Source organism: Emys orbicularis, chromosome 14 (assembly GCF_028017835.1).
Source record: "Emys orbicularis isolate rEmyOrb1 chromosome 14, rEmyOrb1.hap1, whole genome shotgun sequence".
In the NCBI taxonomy this organism is placed as follows: domain Eukaryota; kingdom Metazoa; phylum Chordata; order Testudines; family Emydidae; genus Emys; species Emys orbicularis.
In genome coordinates this window covers 755,457-782,565 of record NC_088696.1, presented here as the reverse complement: position 1 = coordinate 782,565, position 27,109 = coordinate 755,457, and the positions used below count along the sequence as shown (strand labels likewise).

The following is a 27,109-nucleotide window of genomic DNA, read 5'->3' as shown; positions in this document are numbered from 1 at the left end:
GATCCCCCGCCTGCCCCGCCCTCCCCCGCAGGGCCAGCGCAACCCCCCCCCCCCGCCTGCCCGGTCCTCTGGACCCCCCGCCTGCCCGGCCCCCCCTCGCAGGGCCAGCGCAACTCCCCCTAGCAGGGCCAGCGCAACCCCTCCCCGCCTGCCCGGTCCTCTGGATCCCCCGCCTGCCCCGCCCTCCCCCGCAGGGCCAGCGCAACCCCCCCCCCCCGCCTGCCCGGTCCTCTGGATCCCCCGCCTGCCCCGCCCTCCCCCGCAGGGCCAGCGCAACTCCCCCCCCCCCCCCCCCCCCCCGCCTGCCCGGTCCTCTGGACCCCCCGCCTGCCCGGCCCCCCCTCGCAGGGCCAGTGCAACCCCCTCCCCTCCAGCCCGGTCCTCTCTTGCCTAGCCCCCCCCCAGGGCCAGCGCAACCATCCCACCTGTGTCCTCTCCCCCCGGCGGCCCAGCCTGATTGCCCCAGTCTCCACCTGTCCGAAGGGCCAGCGTAATGCTCTCTTCCTCCTCCAGCCTAACCCCGGGGGCCCTCTCCCCCCGGCCAGCCTAACTCCCCATATCCCCTCCCCCCGTCAGCCAGTTCCATACTCCCCCCCGGGCCCCTGTAATTGCCTCAATCCTGTAGCTGCACCCCCCATCCAATCCCGTATCCCTTCCCCCCACCAGGCCAGCCTAACCCCCCAAAACCCGTTATTCCGTATCCCCTCCCCCACTGGCCCAGTGTAACCCCCCATATCCTCTCCTCTGCTCCTCCAGCCCCTCTGTCCTGTATCTCCTACCCTATTGGGCTAGCATAACCTTCTCCCCCACCCCAATCCCATATGCCCTCTTTCACCGTGCCAGCATAACTCCCCCCTCCAACGCCCAATCCCCGAACATCCTTGTCCCATATCCCCTTTTGCACTGGGCCAGCATAAACCACCCCCCAACCCTCTTGTTTCCCCTCCCCCCCAACTTAACCTCCACTCCTGCATGTGTCCCATGTTCCCTTCTCCATCTGGCTAGCGTAACTGCCCCCTCATCTTCTTCCCACCCACAACCTTGTGCCCCTCTCCTGTGCTTTACTGGGCTAGCATAACCCTTTCCTGTCCCATAGAAGCTTCCATACATCCTTCATGCCCCAGCCCCATAATCCCACTTGCCCCATATGTCTTGTGAGCCCCCTGCCCATGTTCATGTCGTCCACTCCTCCCCTCACTTCAACTCGGCTGCCTTGTGTTACACCCTTTCCCTACCAGCCTAGTGGAAGAGCTTTCCACAGAGACTCCCCCAGCTCCAGTATAACCCACCTACCCGCAACTTTGCAGCCCTTCTGGTCCCACTCTCTATGTCCCCCTCAGCTTCCCTGCTGGCCCATCATGAGCCCCTCCATCAACACTATCTCTGTTCCCTCAGTGCTGTCTCTCCCTCCAAGCTTCACCAGCTCCACACAGCCTCCCATAAACCATCCAACCTGACTGCCCCCTTTCCCTTGGTTACCCTAGGGCTGGAGTGAGGACAGTGGGTACTGTTGCTCTGGTCCTGCCATTTCTTTGAAAAGAAAGCCCCCATCCCTGCTGCTTCAGTGGGGAGCAGAAAAGCTCTCATACAGACAACTTTTAAACAGGAAATTTTAAGGCTATTTACCAGAGGTTGTGCCAGAACTTGAAAAAACTCATTAAATGTAATTTCCTTTGAAGACTGTATTGGGGTGATGCCTGCGTACAAGAGGTAACACTGGGTTTTTCCGCACTCTTTACTCTGGTATTTCCTAGGCTGAGTGCAGTACTCTGCAGCTGTAATGCACTGAGGTGTCCTGTTCATGGATTTTTATTTAGTGTTTGTGGCTAGCCCCATAGTTATCTGTCTAGCTCTTCACAGAGAGAAAACCCACAGTCCCTGCCTAGAGCCATTTACAGCAAGATGTGGGTGCAGAGTTTTGCTGGCAATGGAGTGGTCTCCAGTGATGGATCCTGGGACTGTTTCAGAGTCCCTTCTTCAAGGGTTTGTTGAGCTCTTTCTCAAACCATATGGTGTGTTGTTACTCAGGTGCTGATTTTTGGGTGTGGATTGATTCTTGAAAGTCTTTTTCAAAATCAGATTTGTCACCTTGTACATACTGATTTTAAATGCTCTGTTGTGATTTATTGAAGCAGTTGGTGTGTGACATGCTTGATGAAGAGCTGTGGAAACACTAACAGTATCCTTAGGAGAGGTGGTGTGTTGAGAGCAGAGCTTGAAAAATGGTCTTGAAAAATATACTTGACACCTGTTTGCCTACTAGTCAGAGTGAAAAGTACCCCTGCCACCTCAGTTCCCTCCAGCCCAAGCAATTCTGTAGTGCATTTTCACTGTAATGAATTTTAACTGTCAGTCTTCTATTTAGCATACTTTTAAATAATAACTTGCTGTCTTTCTTGTGTTTGTGTTTTAACTCCTTGCCTTTTCTGGCTTCACTCCATTTTTTCCTCTCTCTTAATTACTATATTATAGTGTATATTTTCTGGTTTTCAGTGGCTGTTTCCTCTTTTCTTTCTCTTCCCCTCTCCCACTCCATCCCTTTCTTTCTCTTCACTTACACTGTATGCACTACTCTTTCCAATTTCGTTTGTCTGTCCCACTCAGCTGCCATATTTTCTCTCCTTTCCCTCGCCCACACTCTCTGCTCATCCACTCCCTCATCCATGAAAACTTTATCTGACACCGAAGAGCTCGGTTAGACAAGAGAGCTCAAATAAGATTAGAGACTCTGCTCTTGTATGTTGCCCCACAACACAAATCCTCCTATATGCTGGGAAAGGAGAGAATATTTAAATTACTACAAGGATGTGATTCCTGGATGTTTAGGGACTCCCGCTTCCCACTAATAGGCTTATGATAAATTTGGGACTTCACCCTAGGATAGTAGAAGGGAGAATGAGCATTTTCTTTCTCACATTCCTCTGCTCCCAACACAGAGGCTCTTTTCGGTTCTGAGGATAGGGTCTCTGCTAATCTACCCCTTTCCTAGCCACCTCCACGTTTTTGTTGTCTTCTCCCCAATGAATAAATCATAACTTTCCCTTGCTGTTGCTCTTAGATTTGCCAAGCAGCAGAGATTATGATATGATTTCTTGTCAGCTTCATTGTTGCTCACAGGATTCTGAATAGCAGCAATGGAAAATTGATGAGACTGGTCATTTGTCACGTGACAGCTGGGCAAAGCTATGAGCAACAAGAGAGGGATTGGAGTTGTCTGTCTGCAGACTTAGAAACAAGTACTTTATTGGTTTACATTTTGTGTAGATTTGAAAGTTATCTTTGAAACCATGAGTGCTAGAAACTTTTAAAAAATAAAATTTTAAATTCTGTGAAAGTCGGTGATAGGATTCCTCATCCAGGAAAATTTACCACTCACTGAGTGGATTTTTCAGCCCTTATTGTGTTGGGAGAATTGCATAGTTCTATATTGCTTTAGAAATTGGCCTTTGGTTTATAGCTGTCCCTATAATAATGCAAATCTTTCTGGTGAAGGAGATTAAAATTGACCAGTGTTGAATGGCTTGTTCTTGATCCTATTCTGATGCTTTCTGGGACATGTGGGTCTTAAGGGCATACGTTTACTCTGGTGGCAAGTACTGTATTATTGGATTAGGGTTAGCAGGTCTGGTAAGTAAATATCTCAGGCCAAAGTATCAAATCGAGCCCAGGTTACTAGTGTCCAAAAGGCATTACCCTCTGATATGACTGCATGGTGGTCTCTATGAAATGAGTGGGATGTCTCAGTCCAGTTGCTGATTGGCCACTGTTCATGTTACAAATGAGGCTAACTGGCAGAGGCTAAGGATTGAATGGACTGCCGAAGCTGGATGATGGTGGTGCTTCCCAGCATATGGCTGAAATTACCCCATGTGGAAAAACGTACATTAATGCTGCCTAAGATGCGACTACTCTGTAGAGTGAGGAGTCTGAGCCTCCAGGCTTTCAGTCTGGCACTTTCCCTCGGTATTAACTCTTTAAAGAAAGACGGTTCTTCTCTGTCATGCTGTAGTACCACATAAAGGATTCTGGGGTCTGTTTTGAAACTAAAAGGGTTGGTCTGCATATAGCTGAGCAGGAAACAGACCACCCGACTGTCTTATAAATTAGCTGGTTGGGAGGTCAGAAGTAGATGAGAACAGTAGAGGTGGCATGGTCTTTGGTGACTAGAGCATGCGACTGGGAGCCAGGAATTTTGGAGTTCTAATCCTGTTTTTTCCACTGATTTGTTGTGTGGCCTTGGATAAATTGCTTCCCCTCTCTGTTTCTACATTTCTCAACTTGTAAAATGCAGATAATACTTCGCTGCTTGCCTTATGGGGTGTTGAGGGTTAGCATTTGTAAATGACTATGTGTAATAGCAAAGTGTTACTATTATGGAAGAAAGACATGAGGAGGGTGACTCAGAGTATGTCTATACTGCAGTTAAAAACCTGTGCCTGGCCTATGCCAGCTGACTAGGGCTCCTGGGGTTGTTTAATTGCAGTGTAGACTTCTAGGATTGAGCGGGAACTCTGAGATCCTCCCACCCTGCTGGGTCCTAGAGCCCGGGCTTCAGCCTGAGCCCCAAAGTCTACACTGCATTGAAACAACCTTGTGAGCCCAAGTCAACTGGCATTGGCCAGCTGCAGGTGTCTAATTGCAGTGTAGACATACCATCAAAGTACAAATGCATCTTGCTCATCTTTGGAAATCCAAGTGAGAATTACAGTTTAATTTGATTGACATACAGTTGTGCACAAATGGGAACCATATCAAACTTCCCCATCCACTGCCTCTAATCTGATATCTTCCTGGGGCTGGCATATGGTAGGATTCAGCTAATGGCAGCAAGCAGAAATGAGAGGTAGGGCTGCATTCAGTTTAGCTAAAACTTAAGATTTATGCAAGTTAGAAATCATAGAGAACTGGGTCTCTTTTCTCACTCCCAACTTCTAGACAGTGGTATTTTTCCCCGCAGAAGACTTCTGTGCTTTGTTCAATTTACTTGTAAATATTACTGGGAATGAGATTTCCACTTCCTTTCAGAGATTATTAAAGATCTTGCTTGCAGGAATGTTTCCTGATTGTTAACCATCTTCTTGTTGCATGTTACTCCCATGTGTGCAACCCAAAGTAGCATTGTTCCTTTTTGTTGCCATATCACATTTTAAACTCCGTTTTCTTTCCTGCCGCTCTGGTCTCTTGGCACTGCTACTTTCCAAATTTCACTCTTCCATTAAATAATATGTGTTCTGATATTTCCCAAGAGAGATTAGCTGCTGTCTTTTCAGGCTGAATTCCATTTTTTATTTCCTGATCATTTTTCTCCTGGAAGACTTTTCATATTGCCTTTTTCTTCTGTGGTGCTAGCAACATTTCTCAGTTTAGTACCTTCTGTTAATCATAACATGCTGCTTACCTCTTTTCTGTATAAATATTGAAAAAACTGGACTAAATACAGATCCCTGCTGTATTCTGTTAGATCTCTTCTATAACTTGATACGTTCATGTTGACAAGTCTGCATTTACTGTCCTTGAGCCACTTTTCAAGCCATGTGGAAGTACAGCTGTCCAAGGCAGTTGGAATTCAGTAGTATTTAGTCAGACATTGCTTATTACCCCTTACTGTAGTCTAGGTATGTCTGCTTCATTCTCTTTACCCATCAAGAGCTTGTTCCTACACCACTGAGATATGGCGGAGTTATGCCATTGACTTCAATGGGAACTAGATCAGCCTCTGATTTTGTGTGTGTCAAAAAAACCCTCAACAACCCTGGTTGGCTTGAGTGGTGCGGTTTGTTTTGGGTAATCAGGGTGGGCCATTCAAATAATTGATTTTAAAAAGAAAAATGATTCATTTAAATCCAGGTGAGGTAATTTATTTGAAAATTTGTGCTACTGGAATCTTCGATTATAAATTTGAATGCATTACAGTAAATTATAAATACTTTTTAAAAATGCCACTGCTGGTAGGGTTCCTTATTTGAATTTTAGAAAATTATCTGCAAAAAACAAAATATTAAAAATGAAGGCCCAGCCCTGCAAACACTTAAACAGGTATATAATTAAACTCACACAAATAATCCCATTGACTTCAGTGTGACTGACTACTCATTTGCTTTGTGTTTGCAACATTAAGGGCTAAAATTGTATTTTTATTTTAAAAATTTCTTATTGGCAAACCAACACAGCTGAGCCAGCAACTGAGGCTTGGTCTACACCAGGGGTTCTCAACCTATTTCTTTTTGAGCCCCTCCCAACATGTTATGAAAACCTCCATGGCCCACAACTGTTTATCTGCATATCCAGTAGATTAAAAACCATGGCTGGCATTAGGGGTAGCATGCAGGGCAAGTGCCTTGGGGCCCCATGCCACAGGAAGCTACACAAAGCTAAGTTGCTTACGCTTTGGCTTCAGTGCTGCACGGCTTGGGTTTTCTGCCCTGAGCCCCAGTGAGTCTAACGTCAGCCCTGCTCTCTGCCCTGAAACCTGCTGGGGGGCCACAGACCCCTGGTTGAGAAACGCTGGTCTACACTTTATGTTGGTATAACTATGTTGCTCCGAGATATGGAAAATCCACACCCTGAGCGACAACTTACCTATGCTGGTGGGAGAAACTCTCCCATCTGCATAGGTAGCATCTTCACTAAGCGCTAGGAGTGCTGTAAGTGTAGACAAGCCCTGAGTAGGACTGTGATGAGTCAGAGCCTCCCTGGAGGGAAGGCAGAGAATCATAGGGTTGGAAGAGACCTCAGGAGGTCATCTAGTCCAACCCCCTGCTCAAAGCAGGACCAACGCCAACTAAATCATCCCAGCCAGGGCTTTATCAAGCCGGGCCTTAAAAACCTCTAAGGATGGAGATTCCACCACCTCCCTAGGTAACGCATTCCAGTGCTTCACCACCCTCCTAGTGAAATAGTGTTTCCTAATATCCAACCTAGACCTCCCCCACTGCAACTTGAGACCACTGCTTCTTGTTCTGTCATCTGCCACCAGTGAGAATAGCTGAGCTCCATCCTCTTTGGAACCTCCCTTCAGGTAGTTGAAGACTGCTATCAAATCCCCCCTCACTCTTCTCTTCTGCAGACTAAATAACCCCAGTTCCCTCAGCCTCTCCTCGTAAGTCATGTGCCTCAGCCCCCTAATAATTTTTGTTGCCCTCAGCTGGACTCTCTCCAATTTGTCCACATCCTTTCTGTAGTGGGGGGACCAAAACTGGATGCAATACTCCAGATGTGGTCTCACCAGTGCCGAAAGAGGGGAATAATCACTTCCCTCAATCTGTTGGCAATGCTCCTACTAGTACAGCCCAATATGCCATTGGCCTTCTTGGCAACGAGGGCACACTGCTGACTCATATCCAGCTTCTTGTCCACTGTAATCCCCAGGTCCTTTTCGGCAGAACTGCTGCTTAGCCAGTCGGTCCCCAGCCTGTAGCAGTGCATAGGATTCTTCCTTCCTAAGTGCAGGACTCTGCACTTGTCCTTGTTGAACCTCATCAGATTTCTTTTGGCCCAATCCTCCAATTTGTCAAGGTCAGTGGTCTCCAAACTTTTTTGATCGTGTACCCCATCAGTAAAAAAATTTTGAGCACACACCCCCTATCATTTTGCCCCAAGCAAAAAAAAAAAAAGGGGGGGGGGCTCTCGGACTCCCACCTGAACTGCCCCTAGGGCACTCCTCTTGAAACCGGCTGCCAACTAGACACCGAGCCATTGATCACTACCCGTTGAGCCCGACAATCTAGCCAGCTTTCTGTCCACCTTATAGTCCATTCATCCAGCCCATACTTCTTTAACTTACTGGCAAGAGACTGTGGGAGATGGTATCAAAATCTTTGCTAAAGTCAAGATATATCACATCCACCGCTTTCCATATCCACAGAGCCAGTTATCTCATCATAGAAGGCAATCAGGTTCGTCAGGCATGACTTGCCCTTGGTGAATCCATGTTGACTGTTCCTGATCACCTTTCTCTCCACCAAGTGCTTCAAAATGGATTCCTTGAGGACCTGCTCCATGATTTTGGCAGGGACTGAAGTGAGGCTGACCGGTCTGTAGTTCCCCGGGTTCTCTTTCTTCCCTTTTTTAAATATGGGCACTATATTTGCCTTTTTCCAATCGTCCAGGACCTCCCTCGATCGCCACGAATTTTCAAAGATAATGGCCAATGGCTCTGTAATCACATCAGCCAACTCCCTCAGCACCCTTGGATGCATTAGATCTGGACCCATGGCCTTGTGCATGTCCAGCTTTTCTAAATAGCCCTTAACCTGTTCTTTCACCACTGAGGGCTGCTCACCTCCTCCCCATACTGTGCTGCCCAGTACAGCAGTCTGGGAGCTGACCTTGTCTGTGAAGACGGAGGCAAAAAAAGCATTGAGTACTTCAGCTTTTTCCACATCATGTGTCACTATGTTGACTCTCCCATTCAGTAAGGGTCTCACACTTTCCCTGACCACCTTCTTGTTGCTAACATACCTGTAGAAACCCTTCTTATTACCCTTCACATCCCTTGCTAACTGCAACTCCAATTGTGCCTTGGCCTTCCTGACTACGCCCCTGCATGCTCTAGCAATATTTTTATACTCCTCCCTAGTCATCTGTCCAAATTTCCATTTCTTGTAAGCTTCCTTTTTGAGTTTAAGCTCACTGAGATTTCACTGTTAAGCCAAGCTGGTTGCCTGCCATATTTGCTATTCTTTCTGCACTTCTGGATGGTTTGTTCCTGCACTCTCAGTAAAATACAGCCAACTCTCCTGGACTCCTTGCCCCCTCATATTAGCTTCCCAGGGGATCCTGCCCATCAGTTCCCTAAGGGCGTCTAGTCTGCTTTTCTGAAGTCCAGAGTCCATATTTTGCTACTCTTCTTTCTTCCTTTTGTGAGGATCCTGAACTCAACCATCTCATGGTCACTTCTGCCTAGGTTGCCACCCACTTCTACTTCCCCTACCAATTCTTCCCTGTTTGTAAGCAGCAGGTCAAGAGGAGCACGGCCCCATGTCAGTTGCTCCAACACTTATACCAGGAAGTTGTCCCCAACACTCTCCAAAAACTTCCTGGATTGTCTGTGCATTGCTGTATTGCTCTCCCAGCAGATGTCAGGGTGATTGAAGTCTGACACCAGATTGCCTTGGTTTATCAGGGATGTGTCGGTGATTAAGACAGGCTGCAGGAAGGGGTGCCCCATCAGGGGGAAAGAGTGGGGTCTGAGCTAAGCCCAAAGGGGTGGGTGGATGAATAACTTCACAGGGGCCGAGAGCTGACTCCCTTTGTTTTTGGCCTGTGATTTTTGGACCTGCTACCCCAGAAAGTGAGGTCTAAATCTGGCCAGTGGGCTGAGCCATAAGTAGGGCCCTACCAAATTAGCAGCCATGAAAAATGTGTTGTGGACCATGAAATCTGGTCTCCGCCTGTGAAATCTGATCTTTTGTGTGCTTTTACCCTCTACTATACAGATTTCACGAGGGAGACCCATGTTTCTCAAACTGGGGTCCTGACCCAAAAGGGATTTGCAGGGGGGTTGCAAGGTTATTTTAGGGGGGTTATGGTATTGCCACCCTTACTTCTGTGCTGCCTTCAGAGCTGGGTGGCCGGAGAGCGGCGGCTGTTGGCCGGGCACCCAGCACTGAAGGCAGCGCCCTGCCAGCAGCAGCGCAGAAATAAGGGTGGCAATACCATACTTCCGTGCTGCTGCCTTCAGAGCTGGGTGGCTGAAGAGTGGTGCTGCTGACTGAGGGCCCAGTTCTGCAAGCAGCAGCACAGAAGTAAGGGTGGCAATACTATATACCATGCCATCCTTACTTCTGCACTGCTACTGGCGGCGGCTGTGCCTTCAGAGCTGAGCTCCTGGCCTGCAGCCGTCACCACTCTCCAGCTGCCCAGCTCTGAAGGTAGCGCCGCCGCCAGCAGCAGCACACAAGTAAGGCAAGCTGTACCGCAACCCCCCCTACAATAACCTTGTGAGCCCCTCCCCTCCAACTCCTTTTTGGGTCAGGATCCCTACAATTACAACACCGTGAAATTTCAGATTTAAATAGCTGAAATTATTAAATTTACGATTTTAAAAATCCTATGTCCATGAATTTGGTAAGGCCCTAGCCATAAGCTACCAAAGCAGGCTGGATAGCATGTTGGGAAAGCTGAGGCTGAGTGGCTGCAACAATGTGCTACACACAGTCTCTTGTCACTTCAAGTAAGAATTGCTTCAGGTAACAGTGAAAAGTTGTTTTGACTTTCAATACATCAACAAAGTTATTGTGAACTTTTTTCTACACACAAACTTTCAAAAATAGGAGCCTAAACATAGGCTCATAAACTCATATTTAGGAGCTGAAGTGATTTTTCAAAAGCACCTAAATGATTTAGGAACATAAGTCCTATTGATATCTAGCTGTAACCCGTAATGGAAGAATATACCTTTATTGAAGCATTTAAGCTTTCTTGATTTGTGGCAGTTGACTATATTGGAAGGTAGTATTGGTTGCAAATATAATTGGCTATTTGGTTATCAAAAGTACGTTTGAGTTCTTGTTGGTCTCATAAGAAGAATGTTGATGAGGCCCTGAACTTTGAAACTGATGAGATCACATGGACAAGGGATTGATATTGTGAGATGTAAGTGGGGTTGGGATGTATTTTTGTTACTCTAGATGGCACCAGGAAAGAGTAGGACAATGGATATGATAGCAGAGTAGTCCCTACAGGTTTTAATATCTAACCATGAGGACTGCTCTTGAAGGGAAGAAATTTGGGGTATGGGTGTATAATACAGATAATCACTAATATGGACTGAAACAGAGTTAAGTTAATAAGAGAGAATTAAAATCCCAAAAGATGAAATTGGGTTAAACAGAGCAGTCACAGAACATTTAGAAATGGAACTAATTATTTTGAAATAAATATAATTAAGACTATATTATAACATAATTTTGTAAAGAAGTTTGTGAAAAATATTAAAATATCAGCTATGGGCAAAGGCTGCCAGCTAATCAAAGGGCAAACAGCCATGAGCAGAAAAGTACTGCAGGCTTGTCTGTATTGGGAAAATGCTTTGTATAACCAAGAAGACTTAGTCCATAATGTGGCAAGGATGGTCACATTAAAATGGTGTTAGCTGGTTGTGGTTAACCCTAAGATCCCTGCTAGTGTTAACCACAGCCAGCTAATGTGTTTTTAAACGCAATTGTCCTCCACCTTAAGAGCTAAGTTAAGCTTACAAGGGTTATTTCACATGTTTTCTAATCCGATGCATTCTCTGTGACTGTAGACATACATTTAATTAGCCTTTCTGTCTTAGAGTAAGTGATCAGACAGTGGCCAGACAATTTTTTAGGGAGCAATTACCCCCCACCCTGATCATTTTGCTCCTGGGAACAGAGGTTGCCTCATCCTTGTGCCTCCTCTGTTGCTACTTGTGATTGTATGTGGTGGGCCTGGTATCCCATCACAATCCACTTGAAAGCGTGAGTGACACGATCAGGTTGGGCAAGGAAGATCTTAATGGCTACCTATGTTTCTTTGCGATCCAAGAGGGTGCTAGGGATGCCAGAAAAGTGCATAAACTGGAAATAGTCAAACTTTACTCCTCTTTATCTGACTCAAGCATAATGGCAGGCCGGGGGAAGGCTTGAGTATATTTCTTCCAAGAAGGAGCATCAAAAGAACAGCCAGTTCAGTTTTACCTTCTCTGGATACTTCTCCTCTTCGCCTTAGTGTTTAATTGTACCTATAAACAAACTAATCTGCAGAAATATACCTAGTTGAATAAATAAAGTCCTATATAGATGACAGGTAACTGACTTGCAAGGTATTATTTGCCACTTGAAATTGGTGGGTCTGCTGGTCTCTAGGAATACCCCTTTAAAAAACTCCTGCTCTGCCTTTGTCTTTACAGGTGCTCTCAAAATGCACATTCTTAGTCTGCAGACGTACTGCTTCATATTGTGAGCTAGTTAGTCTCATAAGCTATGCATAGTCAGTCCTTGGCTGGAAGCCATCCAAGGAAACTTGGGGTACATCTACACAGCACAAAAAACCCCATGGCACTGCCCGGGTCAACTGAATTGGGCGTGCTGTGATGCTAAAAATAGCAGTGTAAACATTTGGTCTAGCCTGGGCTCTGAGACCCTCCCCCTTTGCTAGGTTTTGAAGGCCAGGCTCCAGTCCGAGCCTGTACATCTACAGTGCTATTTTTAACCCCATGGCATGAGCCCTGCGAGTCTGAGTCTCGCTGCCGAGGGTCTTTTTTTGCTGCATCGATATACCTTTAGGGTTCTACTGAAAGTGGTGGTAATTCATTGTCAGCCTTTTCTCTGTCAGTACTGAACTAGTGCCCCAGTATGGGGACCCTATGGGGTTGGAGTACCAATCTTTTTAGATGAGATGTACAATTGAGATTCTGAATGCACTGATTATTAAAGACCGTGGCACTTTTTGCAAGTGTCGTGGTGTTAACACAGTTGATCTAGGCAAATTCCAGATTGCATCAATTCATTTTGTCTCTCAGTTTTCTTTGTGGTTTTAGGTGAAGTATTTTAAGGCACATCTACACTACAATTTTAAGTCGACCTGTGTTAGGTTGACTTACATCCACTGCAGTAGTCACTCCAGCGTAGCCATGAAATTGACAAAAATTAGGGCGAACAGCTGATGTAAAGAACATGCAGTGTCTGCATCGACACTTCATTGTCCTAACTACACTGACATAAGCCCTATGCTAGCGGTTCTCAACCAGAGGCCCGGGGCTCCTTGTGTCAGCAGGCTTCAGGGGGTCTGGCAAGCAGGGCTAGGGGCCAGGGCAGAAAGCCAAAGCCGCGCCACGCAATGCTGAAGCCTGGGGCCCTGAGCCCTACCACCCAGGGCTGGGGCCGAAGCCTGAGCAACTTAGCTTTGCGCGGCCCGCTGTGGTGTGGGACCTCAGGTAATTGCCCTGCTTGCTACCCCTAACTCTGGCCCTGGCTTTTATATGCAGAAAAACAGTTGTTGTGGCACAGGCCTCAGAAAGGAAAATGTTGAGAACTCCCACCCTATGCCTCTCGTGGAGGTGGTGTTATGTCGGTGTAATAGGGCACTTATATCGTCAGGAGCAAGACTGTAATGTGGACACTGACATAGTTAGGTCGACATAAGCTGCCTTATAGACCAAGTCTTACTTCCTGCCATAAGTTGTTGGGTAGTGTTGCTTTGTGGTGTTAAACAGCAGCTGCCTTCTTTTATGACCAATTAATCTTGTTAAAGCATTGTGGGATCTCTGGAATTGGAAGGCACTATATAAGTGTAAGTTATTTAGTACAAGAAGCTTTCTGTTTAGGAGTCTACTGTTTAAATTCTTGAGAATGTTGGCAGGACTTGTTCAGGTTGCAAAAGTGTCATTATTAAGTGCAAGTCCTTCCCTCTGAACATCCGGTGAAGGTATAGGCTCTAGCATGGTGGTGACTCATTACTAAGTACAGTAGGAGTGAAAAGGACAAAGACTGGAGGAGTGGTGAACTATGGCAGAGTTAGCATTGGGCAATCCACTTCCAGTGTTTGCAAAATCCACTTGCCAACGGGGCATGGGAAACTTCCTTTGGTGAATGGTGGTGAGGAGAGGAAGGAACTAAACTATCAACTTCTGCAGACTCTAAGCTTTCATTTAAAAAAAAAAAAGCTACCATTTATGGCTGTAAAGAGCCTCCCATATGCAAAATGAATATGAATAATGCTGTTTTTGATTCTGAAGTCTGCAGACACCTCTAGTGCTTTGCACAATCGTGAAACTGACAAGAATCATGTTAGAGAGGTGTGAGAGGTAATGTTTTAGTGCACCAACTTCTGTTAGTGAAAGAGAGACCTTTTCAAGCTTGTACAGAGTTCTTCAGATCTGGGAAAGGTACTCATTAGAGTGTCACAGCTATATAGAAGGATGGTGTAGATTGTTAAGCATAAGAAGTTAACAGGTTGCAAGAGATGTTCAGGATGAAGTAGGCAGTTAACACCTCTGCAGTCATAGGACAAAGGAGGGTTAGTGGGTTACAGATTGTTGTAGGGAACCATAAATCCAGTGACCAAGTCCATGATTTTTAGTGTCTAGCAAAGTTATGAATCTAAGCTCCCAAGCTCATCTTTTGAAGGAGGTGTGCAGATTTCCTTTGAGGATGAGGACTAAGGTCAGATATGGAGTGATCATTTTGTGAAAAGTATTCGCCCACGGGTGATGTAGTGTTTGTCTTTTATTATTTTCCTGTATGAGTTCATTTGAGTGCGTAGTGATTGGTTTCCACCACATAGTTGTTGGGGGCATTTAGTGCACGAGGGTGAGGTACCCCACATGATAGGCATATGCGGGTCCCATGGATTTTGAAGGGTGTGCTGTGGGGAATATTGATCATTGTAGCAGTAGAGATGTATCTGTAGGTTTTAAGAATCATGTTAGTTTCACCTTGTTGCTGTATAGGAAAGCACTACAGCTAGAGCAGAGATTCCAATGTTCCCTTATTTTCCATAATCCTAATTTTTACATGTAATTACAAAATTATTAATTTTTGCAAGAATGCACATTTTATATGAAAGTGTGTGTCACTCCCCATCACTCAGGTCTGATGAACACACAAATAGCGGTGCAGGAGGCTGAGGTACAATACATGGAAATGTCATTCCTGGCAGAAGTCATAAGGGAGAGGAGAGGGGAAAATTGCAGGGGTATGTCAGCATTGGGCTTTCACTTTGATGGGTAGCCTTAGTCCTCAGGCTAGTCAGGTACACTTCTTAATCACTAGGTATGATGCACCAGGTATGACAGACTACAGGAGAAATGGGGGTTGGGGGGGAATGTACACTTTTTAATCTTTCTCTTGTACTTCCATGGCCCTGGCACAGACTGGCCCTTTAAGGAAAGCTAGGCTCAGCTTGGCCCGTGGTCTAGTAGTTACCACTCAGCCTGACCCGTGATCTAGCCACACAGAGGCAGTTAGTGGTTCCGGCTGGGTTAATGGAGTTAGAGACTGACCTCAGCTACGGAGGACTACTTAAGTAAAGCTGGAGAGCTCAGTCTAGGGGGAGAGACTGCTGAGAAGGCAGAACTCTCCTGTAGGAAGGAGAACCCACAGGGAGCAGGGATAGGCTCCTGTGGTGGGGAGCCCTGAGATAGGGCCTGCAAAGATCGGGGAAGATCCCTAAGAGTCCCTGGTAAAGGGAGGCAGCAGGGGAATCCTGCTGAAGAAGCAGCAAGATAGGGGAAGCTCTGCAGGGGCCAGGAAGCAGAGGGCTATAGTGGAGCCTGGGAGGGGCAAAGAATTATTAGTTTGGGCATTTGATTTGGATTTTCAGTTGGATCTTTTGTTATCCTGGAAGGAGACTGAACTTTGTGACTTGGCCAACCCATGGAAGGCCCCGTGAGAGACAGACAACTAGTAGGGGGCACCAAAGGTGAGGACCCCTTGCAGCATTGCCCCCTGACATAAGGGGGCACTACTGGTGTGAGTGTGGTATTTTACAGACCCCCATCACTGTAGGGCAGCCTTTAATGTATTTTTCCTCATGACACTCCTGTGACTTAGGAAAGTGCTATTATCTCCATTCTATAGATTCCAAGGCCAGAAGGGATTGTTGTGATCATCCAGTCTGACCTCCTGTGTAACACAGGCCAGAGAACTGCCCCACAATAATCCGTACGGCAGATTTCCGAGAAAAACATCCAATCTTGATTTAAAAATTGTCAGTGATGGGGAATCCACCATGACCCTTAGTAAATTGGTCCACTGGATAATTACTCTCACCATTATAGATTTATGCCTTATTTCCAGTCTGAGTTTGTCTAGCTTCAATTTCCAGCCATTGGATTGTGTTATACCTTCCTCTGCTAGACTGAAGGGCCCATTATTAAATATTTCTTCCCTATGTAGGTGTTTATAGACTGTAATCAAATCACCCCTTAACCATCTCTTTGTTAAAGCTCAATAGATTGACCTCCTTGAGTCTGTCACTATAAGACAGATTTTCTGATCCTTTACTCATTCTTGTGGCTCTTCTCTGAGCCCTCTACAATTTATCAACATCCTTGGATTGCGGGCACCAGAACTGGACACAGGATTCCAGCAGCGTTGCACCAGTGCTAGATACAGAAGGGAACGGAGGGAAAGAGAGACTAAGTGATTTGCCTGAGGTCACACCATGGGGTCTGTGGCAGGGTAGGGAATTGAACCCAGAGTCTCCCAAGCCCTGGGCTAGTGCCCTAATCACTGGACCATCCTGACACACCAGCTAAGGCAGGTGACTTGGGAAATGGGGTGAAAGAAAACGTAAGGACCATTAACAGTGAGATAATTACTTGAAGCTTTTTATCATCATCCTCATGAGTCGACTTCTTGCTCCATATTTTTTTGCTGTGCTGAGTCTCTCTTGCATGCTCTTTCTTGCTCATTTACACAGTATTGTTGTGCGGAATTGAATTTGAAATAATCTTATCTGGATTTATTTTGTATTTCGGAACTGGTCAGAAACACAGTGTCTTGCTTTATGTTCAAGTAGCACCCGAAGGTCTCAGTCAGGATCAGGGCTCAGATTTGCTATACATCATATCTGACCTACTCCTTGCCTTGACAAGTTTACAATCTAGCTTGAGACAAGATACGGTAAGTGGGTGATGGTAACAGTAGGCTGGAAAAGGGAGTGAGAACCAGGGTAACAGTCTCAAGATTATGTAATTGGTCTAACAGTGTACAACAGAAAAGTTTGCACCATATTGTTTTAACTGTTTTATCCCTCGTCTGCCTGTCATTATTACACTTGAATGGCTTTGGAGAAAAGTGGATGAAAATCAGCAGGAATTATTGAGAGCATGTCACAGGTAAAATTTCTGATGCTGTTGTGCGGGCACATGGTAGCCAGTCAATACTGTGATATCTCTTGTTTGTATTCTCATGTTCTAGTTCTGTGTTGTCTTATAAAATCCATCCCCTATTCCTGCTTGAGTAACATGAATCTTTAGAAATGAGTTAAGGTTTCCAACATATGGTTCCATTTGTACAAGGCTAGAAAGAGTACAACTGCCTCTGAAGAGAAAATGAACACTGGACAGAATGAACGTAGAGTAGTTCTGTAGCAAGATAGCCCTCACTAAATTGTAATCCAAACTGTTACACAGGAGTTCCTAGTTGAGGAGTTCTAGAAAAATACAAAATCCACAGGAAAGTTTCAGAAGCCATAAGGAATAAATGTTTAAAGTGGCTTGTTTTTGGAGATCAGGAGGAAGGCAGTAGGAGAGAAGATGGGTGGGGAAGAGGAGATGTGTACAGAACATTTGGCTTTTCTATGGGCTTGTTTAATTTGTGAATTAAGCAAAAGATGTGTCTAAAAAAAATTGATAAATTTACTATTAGTTAAAAGATATGGAGTTGCAGTGCAAAGACCAAGGCCTTGTCGACAGTGCCACTTACAGCGCTGAAACTTTTTTCGCTTGGGGTGTGAAAAAACACCCCCCAGAGCGATGTGGGTTTCAGCACTGTAAAGTGGCAGTGTAGATAGTGCTACAGCGCTAGGAGCCACGCTCCTAGCACTGGTAGCTATTCCCCTCACGGAGGTGGTTTTATTACGGCACTGGGAGAGCTCTCTCGCAGAGCTGGAGCCGCAGCTACACAACCACGTTAAAGTGCGTCAGCTGTGTAGACATAATCAAAGTCTCATGGATAAATAAATAGTAGTTTTGTTTATAACTAAAGTGCCCTTCAGAATGCCCTCCTTTGGCAATTCTAGTGATTCTGCTTTTTTGGGGCAGGAAGTTTGGAAAGTGTGATACAATCACAAATTCCGCCGTCAGATGACATCCATTTGAAGATTGTTGCTGTATTTCATAACTGAACAAAAACTAGAAGTATCTTCATAGTCTTTAGACAGATGTTGGATATGCTATCTAGCCATTCTTGGATTGCTAGCTTTTTTAACAGTAGTTTTCCTGCTCACATCATAACCACAACAAACCAGAAAGTAATCTATAGATTTTGTCCATTGCCTGTTAGTGTGACTGTTATATTTATAACAGCATTAACAACCTATACTTAAAATGTTAATGTTACAAAGGTTGCCTTTGAAACTTTAATTCAACCCCCTTGTATGTACGCATTTTAGGGCTGGTCGGCACTGAAAATTTACATTGGCATAGCTATGTTTGTCTGGAGTGTGAAAAATCCATACCTCTGAGAGATGTAGTTATGCTGACCTAACCCCTGATGTAGACCAGGGTAGGTCGACAGAAGAATTAGGTAGACAGTGGTAGGTTGACGTAGCTACAGCCTCGTGGGAAGGTGGATTACTTACGCAGAGGGCAACAGAGGGTCCTGTGGCACCTTTAAGACTAACAGAAGTATTGGGAGCATAAGCTTTCGTGGGTAAGTTGGTCTTAAAGGTGCCACAGGACCCTCTGTTGCTTTTTACAGATTCAGACTAACACGGCTACCCCTCTGATACTTTACGCAGAGGGGAGAACCCCTCCTGTTGGCGTAGGTAGTGTCTACAGCAGTGGTCGCCAATCTTTTTACGCACAAGATCACTTTTTGAATTTAAGATCAACCCAGGATCTACCTCGCCCCTTCCCCGAGGTCCCTCCCGGCTCACTCCATTCCCCCCTCCCTCCATCTCTTGCTCTCCCCTGCCCTCCCTCACTTTCACTGGGCTGGGGCAGGGGGTTCGGGTGTGGAAGGGAGTGCAGGCTCTGGGCTAGGGCCGAGGGGTTTGGAGTGTGTGTGTGTGTGTGTGGGGGGGGGGGGTGCCATGCTGAGCCTGGTGCAGGGGGTTGGGGTGCAAGCTCTGGGAGGGAGTTTCGGTGCAGGGGTCATATGGTCACACTGCACCTAATCTCATAGAATCCACTGGACATTTCATGAGTTTTACTTTTTATTAGTGTAATTTGTGGTTTAAAGATCCAAAATCCTTCAGGGATTTGTCACAAATCAGTGTAACATTCTCAGCTGTGGGGTGTGCATTGGCTGAGCCTGGGACGGGGTTGGGGTGCAGGAGTGAAGGGTGCAAGCTCTGGGAGGGAGTTTGGGTGCAGGAGGGGGCTCCAGGCTGGGTCAGAGTGTTAGGGTGCAGGAGAGGGTGAGGGGTGTGGGCGCTGGGAGGGAGTTTGGGTGCAGGAGGGGGCTCCAGGCTGGGGCGGGGATTGGGATGTGGGAGGGGATGAGGGGTGTGGGCTCTGGGAGGGAGGTGCTTACCACAGGTGGCTCGGCGGCACAACGGGGCTGAGGCAGGCTGCTTGCCTGCCATGGCCCCACGCCGCCCCCGGAAGCGGCTGGCTGCTGGCACGTCTCTGCGCCCCCTGGGGGGAGGTGGGCAGCGGGTCTCCGTGTGCTGCCCATGCCCGCAAGCGCCGCCCCTGCAGCTCCCATTGGCCAGGGAGCTGTGGGGACGGTGCTGGGGGCGGGGGCAGCACACGGAGCCGCCTTCTCCCTGCCCCCAGGGGCCGCAGACACGTGCCAGCAGCCAGCCGCTTCTGGGAGTGACGTGAGGCCAGGACAGGCACGCAGCCTGCCTCAGCCCCGCTGCGCCATTGGACTTTTAGTGGCCAGAGATCGTGATGGACTGGCAGATACTCCAAGATCAACCAGTTGAAGCAAGGGAGTGCAGGAAGAGAGAGGATGGTTTTACATTTAAAGCAGTTGAAATACCACCCAGGAGAACTGGGTTCTATCCCTAGCTCTAGTATAGACATGCTATGTGATACTGGGCATGTTACTGAAAGCAGTGTTTTGACAGGTATGTGGGTGTTCCTCATCTTCTGGGTGCCCAGCTTGAGTCAGCTGGGCTCTGATGTTCTGAGTACTCACAACTGCAACTGAATTAATTGGGAGCTTTGGATGCCAGTGCGTGTGGTCCCTGGAGCAGTGATTTTCAAATTGTGGGTCTCGACCCAGAACTGGGTCGTGGAATGGAAGGGACTGGGTCGCGGCGGCTCTGGTCAGCACCACTGGCCGTTAAAAGTCCTGTCGGCGGTGCTGCCTGGCTAAGGCAGGCTAGTCCCTACCTGTTCCGACACCGTGCTGAGCCCCGGAAGCAGCCAGCAGCAGGTCCGGCTCCTAGGCAGGGGGCCACGGGGCTCCGCGCACTGCACCCACGCTCCCAGTGCACTGACTCCACTGGGGGGGGGGGGTGCCTGTGGGTGAGAGCTTGTGCGCCTCCACCTAGGAGCCGGACCCTCCATAATCCATAGCCATAGGGCAAGGAGGAAAACGCTCTTCGATATTGAAAGCTGAGAAGGCTGTGAAGTTTCCTTTTTTGTGGAGGTTTTACACATGCATTTCTTTTTCTCCCCTCTCCCAGAGGATGCCAGCCCCCATCAGACTGCGGGAGCTGATCCGGACCATCCGGACAGCACGAACCCAAGCAGAAGAGCGTGAAATGATTCAGAAAGAATGTGCTGCCATCCGGTCATCCTTCAGAGAAGAGGATAATACATACCGCTGCCGGAATGTGGCAAAACTACTGTACATGCACATGTTGGGCTATCCTGCGCATTTTGGACAGGTAGGGTTGGCTGGAACTTAGCTCCAATTCCTGTTGTCTTCTGTTAAGGATGATTTAGTAGCTTTTGGAGTCTGTCTTGGTTTGTTTTCTTCTGAATCTGGGCAAGTTTGTTCTGCCCATGTTAGTGGTCTACATTCTAATTGTAATCTGTCCACCCTTAGTCAAGGCTTATATAAAAATGTCCTGAATTTCATGAAAATGTCCAGCCTGCGGTACTGTCTGGTAATTGGGTATGGTGATTGCTGTGCAATAGTAGTTCTCAAACTGTGTTCCATGGAAAGGAAACGTAGGAATTTCCAGACTAGATCAGACCAGTAGTCCATCTAGCCCAATATTTTCTCTGATGGTGGCAAGTGCCAGTGGAAGGGATATGAAATCCCATAATCAACAAATAGGCACTCATCTGCTTATATAGGAAGTTTCATCATAACCCCGGGCGGGTAGTGGGTGGTTTGTGCTCTGAAACAGAAATACTGTTACGCTTTTATTCTAGCTAATGTGACTGAGAGAATATTTTATTAACCATATACATGTCTAATTCATTTTTTAATTATCCTAAAGTCTTGGCTTCTGTCTTGTGGCAGTGAGTTCCACTGATTAATCATGGTGTGTGGTGTGTGTGTGAGAGAGAACGGAAGGGGGAAGTTCTTGTTCTACAGAACACTTCTGGCTGGAGTTGTTGCTTAATCATTGTGACAAAATCATCTTCATGCCATAAAGCTTCCTGTTGATCCTAGCTCAGCCTAGGCTTCTAATGCTTGCAGAGGCTTTCCTGACATAATTACATTTCAAAAATCCAGGCATATTGGTGGAACCCTTGAGGCTGCTTTGTGTCTCTGGTGTAAATTCATCCTTGATCAAATTTGCAAACACCACCATGTGGCTGGTACAGTAAATGCATTCAAGCAGAACCAAATTCCAAAATGCCCTGATGTTGTTAGACAAGTTGGAGGCTGCAGAAGTGAGGTCAGACTGTTCTAGTAAACGTAAAATTATCCATCCTGTAGCTGGGTAGTTCATTTCCTCTCCCAGGATAGAGGGATGTATCAAGTAGTTGTAGCCATTGTATCAGAACAAGTTTATTTACATCTTGTCCCATTCATACCCTCCTAATATTGTTACTGCATGTAACCAAGCACTTTGGTTAAACTGTGAAACTGATTGCCACAGGAAGTCATTCAAGCTGAGAACGTAACAAGATTCAAAAAGGGGTTGGATAGCTGTATAGATATCAAGAATATCCAGAGTATAATTAATGAGAAATTTTGAAAGGGATATTAAACTTTATTGAGCTCAATGCAGCAGTAACTAGGTGAAATTCTCTGGCCTGTAATATGCAGGAAGTCAGACTAAATGATCTTATGGTCCATTCTGATGTTAAAACCTATTAACCTTGTGGTTCAGGGCTTAAGCCAATTCCTAACTATAAGAAACCAGGATAGGATCTATGTAGGAGGAAGCAAAGGCGCCGACTTTCTACTTGCTGGGGGAGGGGGAGTGCTCGACCTCCCGCTCTGCCCCAGACCCCACCCCCACTCCACCCCTTTCCCCAAGGCTCCACCTTGGGCCCACTTCTTCCTGCCCCATTCCACTCCCTCCCTCAAGCATGCCCCGCCCTCACTCCTCTCCCTCCCCCCAGTGCCTCCTGAATGCCACAGCTGATACGCTGCAGGTGGGATGTGCTGGGAGGGAGGGGGAGATGCTAATCGGCAGGGCCACTGGCGGGTGGGAAGTGCTGATCGGGGGGGCTGCCAGTGGGTGCCCATGGGGGAGTGGGTGCCTATGGGGGGAAGGTTATTGCCTACTGTGGAGGTCTTCCACCTTCCTCTGAAGCATGTGGTTCTGGCACGATCTGACGAGGGTAATCGACTAAAGAATCTTGGGTCTGAGCCAGGGTGGCTATTCTGATGTGGTTGCCACAGGAAAAGGGTGGGGCCAGTAAGCTGGGAGGGGAGATTGCCACAGGAGGCTCTCAGGGTCAGTAATGGGCAAAGCTTTGACCACTCTGCTCTTTAGAGAACTGGGAGTTACATGGCAAAGTGCTGGCTCTATGAAGGAGGTGTTCTCCACTCTGGCCTGCAGATGGCAAGTGAAGAGTGCTCCTGCTTTGTGTCAGGATCAGGGAACTGCTTAAGAAATGCACTGCCCAGCAGTGGAATCCTCTCGTTGATAGGAGTTCAAGACTTTAACACCCCAGGATAGGAAGTTATTAGCGTGCAGAGAGAAAAGTCATACAAGGAGAAAATGAGTGGTCTTGTGAAGGCCTGCGTTTGACTTGGACTGCAGTTCCCCTCTTGCTCAGTCCCCAGCAGTGATCACATTCCTGGCATCATCAGCTTGAGGTTTGGGGGACTTGGAGTTGGAGGGAGTAGCCAAAAAACAGGGACTAGTATGGAAAAGGTGCCAGAGAAGGTGAAGGGCAGAACTGCTTCCTTCCAAGCCTACCTACATGTCTTGCTTTGCTGACATATCAATTAGAAAAGGAAAGCAGAATCTGTATTGTCTTTCCTCTAAATGAAATGGATATGCTGGTATCAAGGTTTCTTCCATTCACTAGATCTGGTGAGAGCTTCAGCCTGGTTATGTTACTGAATAGAGCTTTGCCAGTTTGTGTTTACATGACACTGGAGCTCACCAGCTATTTCTCAGGGTGAATTTTAGCAATCAGATATTTCACATACACACATGTCTGGAGATAAATCCCAGAGTGCTCTTTTATGATTACTTCATTGTTCCTTTAGAGCTGGTTCCCAAAGAGGGAAGACTTGACCTGTCCCGTCCCCTTCCCCCCCGCTCCTCCTTTGAGGTCCCCCCATCTCTCTACATAATATAATTAAATTTAATATCCCTGTGGCAGGAAAAACATCACAGCGGCCCAACACTGTAGCATTTAATTTCAGAAAGGGGAACTACGCAAAAATGAGGAGGTTAGTTCAACAGAAATTAAAGGGTACAGTGCCAAAAGTGAAATCTCTGCAGGCTGCATGGAAACTTTTTAAAGACGCCATAATAGAGGCTCAACTTAAATGTATACCCCAAATTAAAAAACATAGTAAGAGAACCAAAAAAAAAAGCCATCGTGGCTAAACAACAAAGTAAAAGAAGCAGTGAGAGGCAAGAAGGCATCTTTTTAAAAAGTGGAAGTTAAATCCTAGTGAGGAAAATAGAAAGGAGCATAAACACTGGCAACTGAAGTGTAAAAATACAATTAGGAAGGCCAAAAAAGAATTTGAGGAACAGTTAGCCAAATACTCAAAAAGTAATAGCAAATTTTTTTTTTTTTAAGTACATGAGAAGCAGGAAGCCTGCTAAACAACCAGTGGGGCCACTGGATGATTGAGGTGCTAAAGGAGCACTCAGGGATGATTGCAGAGAAACTAAATGAATTCTTTGCATCGGTCTTCACGGCTGAGGATGTGAGGGAGATTCCCAAATCTGAGCCATTCTTTTTAGGTGACAGAGCTGAGGAACTGTCCCAGATTGAGGTATCATTAGAGGAGGTTTTGGAACAAATTGATAAATTAAACAGCAATAAGTCATCAGGACAAGATGGTATTCACCCAAGAGTTCTGAAGGAACTCAAATGTGAAATTGCAGAACTACTAACTGTCATCTGTAACCTATCATTTAAATCAGCTTCTGTACCAGATGACTGGAGGATAGCTAATGTGATGCCAATTTTTAAAAAGGGCTCCAGAGGTGATCCCGGCAATTACAGACCTGTAAGCCTGACTTCAATACCAGGCAAATTGGTTGAAACTATAATAAAGAACAATATTGTTAGACATATCGAGGAACATAATTTGTTGAGGAAGAGTCAACATGGTTTTAGTAAAGGGAAATCGTGCCTCCCCAATCTACTAGAATTCTTTGAGGGGGTTAACAAGCATGTGGACCAAGGGGATCCAATCGATATGGTGTACTTAGATTTTCAGAAAGTCTTTGACAAGGTCCCTCACCAAAGGCTCTTACGCAAAGTAAGCTGACACGGGTTAAGAGGAAAGGTCCTCTTATGAATTGGTAACTGGTTAAAAGATAGGAAACAAAGGGCAGGTATAACTGGTCAGTTTTCAGAATTGAGAGAGGTAAATAGTGGTGTCCCTCAGGGTCTGTTCTGGGACCAGTTCTATTCAACATATTCATAAATGATCTAGAAAAAGGGGTAAATAGTGAGGTGGCCAAATTTGCAGATCATACAAAATTACTAAAGATAGTTAAGTCCCAGGCAGACTGCGAAGAGCTACAAAAGGATCTCTCAAAACTGGGTGACTGGGCAACAAAATGTCAGATGAAATTTAATGTTGATAAATGGAAAGTAATGCACATTGGAAAGCATAATCCCAACTATACATATAAAATGATGGAGTCTAAATTGGCTGTTACCACTCAAGAAAAAGATCTTGGAGGCATTGTGGATAGTTCTCTGAAAACATCCACTCAATGTGCAGCGGCAGTCAAAAAAGCGAACAAAATGCTGGGAATAATTAAGAAAGGGATAGATAATAGGACAGAAAATATCATGTTGCCTCTATATAAATCCATGGTATGCCCACATCTTGAATACTGTGTGCAGATGTGGTCACCCCATCTCAAAAAAGGTATATTGGAATTGGAAAAGGTTCAGAAAAGTGCAACAAAAATGATTAGGGGTATGGAACGGCTTCTGTATGAGGAGAGATTAATAAGACTGGGACTTTTCAGCTTGGAAAAGAGACGGCTAAGGGGAGATATGATTGAGGCCTATAAAATCATGACTGGTGTAGAGAAAGTAGATAAGGAAGTGTTGTTTACTACTTCTCATAACACAAGAACTAGGGGTCATCAAATGAAATTAATAGGTAGCAGGTTTAAAACAAATAAAAGGGAGTATTTCTTCACACAACACACAGTCAACCTGTGGAACTCCTTGCCAGAGGATGTTGTGAAGCCCAAGACCATAACAGGGTTCAAAAAAGAACTAGATAAATTCACGGAGGATAGGTCCACCAATGGCTGTTAGCCAGAATGGGCAGGAATGGTGTCCCTAACCTCTGTTTGCCAGAAGCTGGGAATGAGCGACAGGGGATGGATCACTTGATGATTACCTGTTCTGTTCATTCCCTCTGGGGCACCTGGCAGTGGCCACTGTCGGAGGACAGGATACTGTGCTGGATGGACCTTTGGTCTGACCCAGTAGGGCCATTCTTATGTTCTTATTGTTGGTTCTCAAACTGTGATTCATGTCTCTTGGAACTCTGCAGCATTTTTCCTGGGGGGTTGCACAAGAAAACATTTTGAGAACTTTGCAGATTGGGAAGTTGGGAGAGAAGAGTCCATGGAAGAATCGTTCTCTTGTAAAGGATCAGCAGAATGAGAGAACTGGAGATCCAGTGCCCTGCATCTTATTTCTGGACGGCCTCGTCTAAACTCACATGTTCGGTTATTTTTTTTAACTTTTGCTAGTGGCTCCCACTTCTCTCCTCTCTGTTCAGTCTTGCATCTCTGGACTGTTTTCTCATCCTGGATTTTCCATCAGCTCCATCTCAGTGATGCAAATTGAGCTAATTTCTGCCCTCAAACTTTTACCTTCTCAATCATTGTAAATTCCACTGTCCCTCCTGTAACCCCTGTTCAAGGGCATGTTGTCATATTTGTCTTCTTCCACACATCCAGGTTGCCATGGTCAGAAACTGTGGTGGGGATGGTCAGGCCTAGTGGTCGGAGCTGGAGCAGTCAGGCCTAGTGGTTGGAGCTGGAATTTGGAGTCCAGGGTGGAGTTGAAGCAAGGCTGGAGCAGGACTGGGAGCAGGGCTGGAGCAAGGGCAAGGTTGGAGCAGGCTAAGGCTTGAGGAGCCTGATGCTACTCTTAGGCAGAAGCAAGTTCCAAGCCTTGAAGTGATGCTGAGCAGACTGAACTGTTGTTCCTCCTGGGAGGTTTATGTACGTAGTCTGGAGTCACAAGACCAGTTCCTGGCTTGTGAATTGGCTGGAGCCTAGCACAGGAGTGACTCATCACCTTACATTAACCCCTCCTTGATGCACTTCCCCAATGTCTTTCGACCCAGCTTGCTGGGTTGCAATTGATGGAATTCATGAAGGAGGATGGGTGCGTGTATGTTACTGGCAGCTTCCCGAACAGTCAGCTGGTCCATACCCTTCCCAGTCCACGAGGTACATCAGTCGTCTTCTGAGGAGCCCAGAGTCCAAGATCTGTCTTACCATATATTCTTCCTGCCCCTGAACCAAGATGGGGCATGGACATGTTTTTGTACAACTAGGAAAGGAGTTGTCCAAATATTTCTTTAACAAGGAAACATGCAATACTGGATGTATCGTCATGTTACGGGGTAGCTGGAGCTTGAAGGCCTCTGGGTTAATCTGTTGAATGATCTGGAATGGGCCAAGGTAACGGTGGTCTAATTTCCTTGGGGGTCGGAAGATGTCCAACGGTTGAGTTGAGAGCCATACGCTGTCTCCGACTGCCATGGGAGTATGGGCCCGTCAATGAAAGTCAGCATATTTTTGTAGTTCTCCTTAGCCAAGTTTAAGTGTGATTTTAATTCTTCTTGAATGCAGTGGAGGTGTTGAACCAAATTGGAGGCTGCAGGGACACAGAAGGCTGGTGGTACAGATGGATGAAATGGGGGCGGAA

At 46.3% G+C, this 27,109-nt stretch overlaps 1 protein-coding gene across 1 annotated transcript in view; it reads left to right on the top strand.

The window, feature by feature from the left end:
• AP1G1 (adaptor related protein complex 1 subunit gamma 1) overlaps positions 1-27,109 on the top strand; it is a 92,281-nt gene that overhangs the window by 604 nt on the left and 64,568 nt on the right. The window contains exon 2 of the mRNA XM_065416888.1: positions 20,275-20,478. Within this exon, the coding sequence (XP_065272960.1) occupies positions 20,278-20,478 (201 nt within the window). The 5' untranslated portion in view covers positions 20,275-20,277. The remainder of the gene's footprint in view (positions 1-20,274; positions 20,479-27,109) is intronic.